We start from the raw sequence: 6,700 nt of genomic DNA on the forward strand, positions 1-6,700 counted from the left end.
AGGAGAGGCTGAGGGAGCTGGGGGTGTTAAGTCTGGAGAAGAGGACACCCAGGGGGGACCTTATCACTCTCTAGAACTACCTGAAGGGAGGTTGTAGTCAGGTGGAGGTCGGGCTCTTCTGCTGGGCAACAGGACAAGAGGGCATGGTCTGAAACTGCCTCAGGGGAGGTTTAGGTTGGATCTCAGGAAGCTCTTCCTCATGGAGAGGGTGATCAGGCATTGGGATGCACTGCCCAGGGCAGTGGTGGAGTCACCGTCCCTGGAGGTGTTTAAGGAGAGGCTGGGTGTGGCACTTGGGTGCCGGGGGGGAGGGCTTGAGTCATAGGCTGGACTTGATGGTCTCGGAGGTCTTTTCCAGTCTCAACAATTCTGTGATTCTGTTAAAGTGTTTGCTATCAAGGAGCTGTCCATGAATCATATCTATTATAGGCTAAGCTTTGCTAAGTTAAAAAGCACACATTCCTTTAGATGTCAGCTAAGTTTTCCTCTTGACATCACTGAACTTTGTTGTTAGTGCATGGAAAGAATTAAATGACTTGCTTCTGATATGTATTGTACCTGTTATGCTGCCACCTTTGATGCTACTTCAGAGTATTAATTCTCGTTATTATGTTTTTACAGTGTAATGATAGTGAAGAAGATATGTTTGGTGACTATGATAGCTTCTGTGGAAATGATTCTTTGCTAGCTGATGTGGATGATATAGAGTGCAAATACCTGCAGGATAAAAATACAGATATTAAATCAACCGGAGAAATCCTACTTGGGAATCATCAGTCAGGAATTCACCAGATAAAGCAAGATAGTTTTTCTACTTCAGAAGATACGGTTTTCCTTAAAACTGACAAAGAGGATGCTTTGCGAATGAATGAAAATGACCCAGGGGACAGGAATCAAGAACTGACAGACTCTATTTTAGATGATTTGCCATCATCACAACTTTTGTATTTTGAGAAAATGGATGAACTTTCTTCTGGTTCTAGAATATCACCAGTCAAAGGGAGGAATAAATGTGTAAATTCTTCCTTGGACAAGGTCGGGAGTCCATCATCTTTTTGTCCTGATGCTGAACACAGAAACAGACATACTGACTTTTCCTCAGACTCTAACTGTAATTTATTAAAAACTGAGAGTCTTAAAGATCATTTGAAAAGTGCTATGACTGGAAATGCCAAAGTCCAGACTCTGCAGGTCTCAAAGACCAAGCAGCTTAAAGAAGCTGTTTTATCTAAAGAGATTTGTGTTGCTAGGAAAACTATTGAATCTTCTTCTGTGGATATAGGACCTTTTTACGGATTGCCTAGTAAAGTTAAAGATCTTTTCAGACAATTTCGAGGGATTGAAACACTTTATGGTAATGTAACTAATGTTTTTTTGAAGAAAAAAATGCTAGTGAAGTGTTGCCCCTTTTACCCATTACACTCTAAAGATATTTAAGTCAAGGTAAGATTTAAAGCAAGCCATGTTGGAAAGTGGTTGCTTTGTTTTATTAAGTGGTTGTTTTGGTTTTTTAGATGGATGGGAAGGGTTGATATGGATTATAGAGTACCTTAAAAGATTAGATCACTGAAATCTTCTAGCAGTTTATTAAAGAAAAACTCACTCTAGGCGTAAGGTGTTCTATATGAAGCATAGGCATTTTGATGTCCTTGGGAGTTGCTAACATATTTTTTTAATTTTTTCAGAATGGCAGCATGATTGCTTAATGTTAGAATCTCTACAGCAAAGAAAGAATTTAATATACTCATTGCCAACCAGTGGTGGAAAAACACTTGTAGCTGAAATAATTATTCTTCAAGAATTACTCTGCAGGCAGAAAGATGTTCTGATGATCCTGCCATATGTTGCCATTGTCCAAGAAAAGGTCTGGATTCAGTGTTTCTTAGACTGCTTATCTTTGATATGACTTATTACTTGGCTGTTTTAAACAGTAATTGTAGTAAACTCTATGATTTTCATAAATCTATGGTGGGAAGTGAATGACTTCTCTCCGAAGTGCTGCACTGAGGGTCACTAATACTGTAATAAAACAGACTTAAATTATGAGGTGAAGATGGTGAGATATAAAGTGTGCTGAAATTTGAAGTAACTTTTTGTTATCTGTAGTTCTGCAGTTTCAGAGCTGTACTGCCTAACTTGCCAAAGAAGTGGTCTTAAAATAAAAATTTTTTGGGGGGTGTAAAGGATAAGCTAATTTGAGAGAACAGATCTAACCCAAGCTTGGTAATATTTCTAAACATTTCAGCTTTGCAACTGGAAAAGGTAGTATAGCTAATATGATTTTGCTAATTCAAGCAGTTGATTGTGGTATGAGTTGGTTATAGGAATGTTTTGTTTGTAAGACCTCTTTGAAATCCAAAATGGCATGATTTTTTTTCTGTGATTGATTTTTTTTTTTTTTTTTAACAGATTAGGGGTTTATCAAGTTTTGGGGTAGAATTGGGTTTCCTGGTTGAAGAATACGCAGGAAGTAAAGGAAGATTTCCACCAATCAAGAGGAGAAAGAAAAAGTCTCTTTATATTGCTACTATAGAAAAAGGGCATGCTCTAGTCAATTCCTTAGTTGAAACAGAAAGAATTGATGACCTTGGTCTGGTTGTAGTAGATGAGGTATGCTGCAAGATTTACTTGGATTTATAATAATCAATTTTTTAGTTTCATAATATGCAATTATTAGCTAAGAGCAGTTTCCTGATTACTTGGTTTTGCTTCGAGTGTTTGTTATGAAATCACTGCTACTTAACTAAGCTTTTTCTGCATTGGTACGTAATTCTGTAATGTTGAAAGTTACTGTTCTTTGTTGCTATATCAGGATAACAGATTGTGTGTTGAGAGACCTACTGTGTTAGTGGTTGATGTTGAATTGTTTAGTAACTACTTGTCAGTTATGCATCTCTAATGGATTAGAAAAAAATAATTTTAAGCGTATGGAATGTATTTTCTGAATCTTGGAATTGAACTCCTAAATGTGAAACCATGAGACTTTGTGCCTGGTATTGGTAATGACTAAATGAAACACTAAAAAAAAATAAGGAAAAATCAAGTAACATTTGATTGTGAGAATTGCCCCTTACTCTGCTTTTCAGTGATGTGGCTGAGTTGTGCTACTAAGGGCTGACTGCAGAGTGTGACATCTAACAGGGATGTTTAACTCATGGAATGGTTCAGGCTTATGGACCTTACTTTAACAAAGTTGCAAAGGGCAGTTAATATTTCTACTTTTTACTTCAGGCTGGTGAAGGCAAAGTTCTTTGTGCTGTTTACTGTCAAGAGTTAACTGTTTGTGTCGGTTATGGTCTAGTTAAATGAAAGGCAAATCTCATCTGTGTTTGCTCTTAGATCTGGTTTTCTGTGATTCTTGAATGTTGTTTCAGGGAGGCTACACTTCTGGAAAGAGGTAGCAATCAAAATTTACCAGAAAGATGAGGAAGTCCAGCAAAAACATTCATGTGATATTTGTTTTAGGACTACATAATTTAGGTTTTCTTTGATAGAAATACTCTTAACTCAGTAATACTCCTGCATTTTCTTTTTCCTTTTTGTATGCAGTTACATATGCTTGGTGAGGGAAGTCGTGGAGCAACGCTGGAAATTACTCTTGCGAAAATTCTTTACACTAGTAGTAAGTCATGGATGCAGTTAATGTTATTAAAATATTCTCTAGAGAGAAGCCATATTTTACTTTTGGGATTTGCAGTGTTCTGGCTGCTTTTGAAAAAGATGACATGACCTCAGTTGTTTAGAGCGTGGTGCTGATAATACCAAGGTTCGCGGGTTTGATTCCCGTTCGGTCCCCATGTGTTGCCTGATCTAGTTGAGAGGCGTCCCTGCCCATTACAGGGAGGTTGGATTAAATGATCTCTAAGGTCCCTTCCAGCCTAGGCCATTCTATGATTCTATGACTCTATCCAGTAACAATGTTTACTCATTTAAGAATTAGTCACTTGACCCCCCATCATCATGGATTGGGTGTTTTTGAAGCTTTTTTGATACTTGTTCTTGTGAGAAATCCCAAGTACTGTCAAATTTCTTAATAGGAGCCCCTTAGTCATTAGAACTAAATGCTTCTATAGAGAAGGATTTCATTTTTATGCTTATATTCCAGGTAATATTTCTTAGCTGTGTTCCGTTTCAAACGCTGCTACTTTGGCATTTGAAAAGAGTAATAGTGAAGAAGCAGGCTGATCAATTAAATACTGAGCAGAAGTGTTAAAAATTGTGAACATGACAATTCATCTCAACTTCTGTTTTACAGAAAGCACCCAAATCATTGGAATGAGTGCAACTTTAAACAATGTTGGAGACCTGCAGAAATTCCTGCAAGCGGAGTACTATACTAATAATTTTAGACCGGTCTGTATACAAGATACGATAAACTAATAAGTATTTGGCTTTACAATTATAGCAAATCTGTTCAGGGTTGTGTCACACCTTTTGCACTTAATTTGATGGTGTAATGTTATAGAATGTCTGCTACTGCTTGCAGTCGTACCAGTACACTAAATAGCACTGTACACTTGTAAAGGCACAATGCAAGTGCCTTTATATGGTTGTGTTAAGCCATTGATGTAGTTTCAACTAAACCAATTTCTAAATTGCAGCCACTGTGATAAATCATTACAGTTCATTTAATATAACTAGAGTCTGTACTACTGCTGCTTGAAGGCTGTCATGACAATAGTTTGAATAGTTCATGGGATACAACATTTGTCATTCTTCATTACAATTAGACATTTTCTTGAGGCAGATAATTAAAACAATTAACTTTAAAAAATACTCTTGTTGGGACAGAGTGTGTACATGCAACTATCTATGTATATAAAATGTGATGCTTAGGAAAAAAATCTAGTTGTACATCAGTAACAGGTTAATCTTTAGAGAATACTTGGTAACTTAACTGAAGTTTCTGTTTATGGCTCATCTTAGGTAGAATTAAAGGAATACGTAAAGATACGAGATACCATTTACACAGTTGACAGCAAAACAGAAAATGGCTTTACTTTTTCACGTGTCCTTAATTTCAAGGTAAAACCAAAGTTTCTTTGAACTATAGTTATGAAATGTATTATTTTTTGCTGGTTAGTTTGCAGAGCTTTAACCAAAGAAATTACTTAAACATGATAGTTCATTTGTAGTAAGTATGAGAGAAAATGGTAGGCTTTGGGGACAAAAAGGGCCTTTAAAATGCTGAACACGTAACTTGATTCTCACTTCTTTACTGTTTCTTCCGTATTTTGATGTGCCCGGACCAGTGGATTAGACTATTCCAGTGAATCAATGCTTTGTGGTTTTGAGTAGATTTTCTCAACAGTTAATCAATCTTAGGTGATGCTGAAAGACTTTTTTTTTTTGTTGTTTCGTGGGTTTATTCCTGCTTTGTAGGGATTCATTTCAGTTTTTTAAAAGTGTGTTATGGTAGACTGCCAGTAGCACAAGTAATGGTTGGACTCCATCTTAAAGGTCTTTTCTAACCTAAGCAATTTCATGAATCTGTGATGATCGCTATGGTGTTGCTGAAAAGAAATTGAAGGCAAAAAGCAAAGCATTTGATTCCTGCATCCATGTACCTCTCAATTCGAGCTAGATGTGTTAATGAATTTTCAAGTGAAGATTGGGAGAAAAGTTTAGTCTGCAACTTGTTGTGGTTGTGTCACAGTAAAGCAGATGAGAGTATTCTAGCAAAGATTGAGAAGTATTGAATACTTGATTTATGACTTAATTTCTAAGTTTAAGTATTTATCAGTCTGTCTTTATGATAGTATTCTAGTAATCTGGAGAAAGCAGATCCTGACCACATCATTGCACTGGTTACTGAAGTTATTCCTAAATATTCCTGCCTGATCTTTTGTCCTACTAAAAAGAACTGTGAAAATGTGGCCTCAATGGTGTGCAAGTACCTCAAGAAGTAAGTTTGTTGTGATTTTTTTGATTATACGTAGAATAATTGTTCAGAATTTACAATTTATCTTCACTAGTTTGCGAGTGACTGGTTGCGGCGAAGGAGACAGCAGCCTCTGGTCTGAATTGAAAGCAAGGCTTTTTTTTCTTGTCAAAGTAGAAGCAGGAAACTGGTTGCAGCGAAGGAGACAGCAGCCTGAATTGAAAGCAAGGCCTTTTATTGTCAAAGCAGAAGCAGGAGCAAAAGCAGAAGCAAAGTTGTGCGTGAATGTATGTCTGAGTGTGTGTGTGTGAGTCCCCAAGAGCCACTTATATACAATTTTCTGCATCTGAACTATAAAGCCAAACAGGATTACTTGTTTTTCTTGATACATTCATCCTTGCAACTGCTCTTGGTTGCAGCCGTTCACCTATGCTTCCACGCAGTTTCCCAGCCTGATCTTAGTAATGCATTCATGAACTATTATCCTGTGTGGCTTGTTCAGAACAGCTTGTTTTTACCCAAGTCTAGTCTGGTTTTATCTTCCAGGTGTTCAGCAAGGTCCCCATATATCAGAACAGTTCATTTTACTAAAATCTGGTTGTATTTTTCCTCTGTGTGCTCAGCAGAATTCCCACGGGTCTGCTCTACACATCGTGCATCAGTTTACGATGAGGGTGGCTAGAGCCTTGGCTTCGTCCCTTCGGAGATCTTGCAACTTTCCTCTGGTGATTCCGAGAGCTATAAGAATAAAAATAGCACAAGCACAGTCAAGACTAACAAAAATCTAAATATGCATACTGAGCTCAGAAAACCAATTTT

General features: G+C 37.2%; 1 protein-coding gene across 1 annotated transcript; it reads left to right on the top strand.

The window, feature by feature from the left end:
- Positions 1-621: 621 nt before the first annotated feature.
- On the top strand, positions 622-6,168 carry LOC104269912 (helicase POLQ-like; the record flags this gene model as incomplete). The annotated part of the gene is made up of 8 exons (XM_009869222.1): positions 622-1,354; positions 1,686-1,875; positions 2,415-2,610; positions 3,550-3,622; positions 4,256-4,353; positions 4,927-5,025; positions 5,760-5,905; positions 5,976-6,168. Coding segments are annotated over 8 exons (1,728 nt in total), but the record flags the coding sequence as incomplete, so codon positions are not given.
- Between the last annotated feature and the right edge of the window lie 532 nt (positions 6,169-6,700).

This window comes from Apaloderma vittatum, unplaced genomic scaffold (assembly GCF_000703405.1).
Source record: "Apaloderma vittatum isolate BGI_N311 unplaced genomic scaffold, ASM70340v1 scaffold15805, whole genome shotgun sequence".
Lineage (NCBI taxonomy): Eukaryota > Metazoa > Chordata > Aves > Trogoniformes > Trogonidae > Apaloderma > Apaloderma vittatum.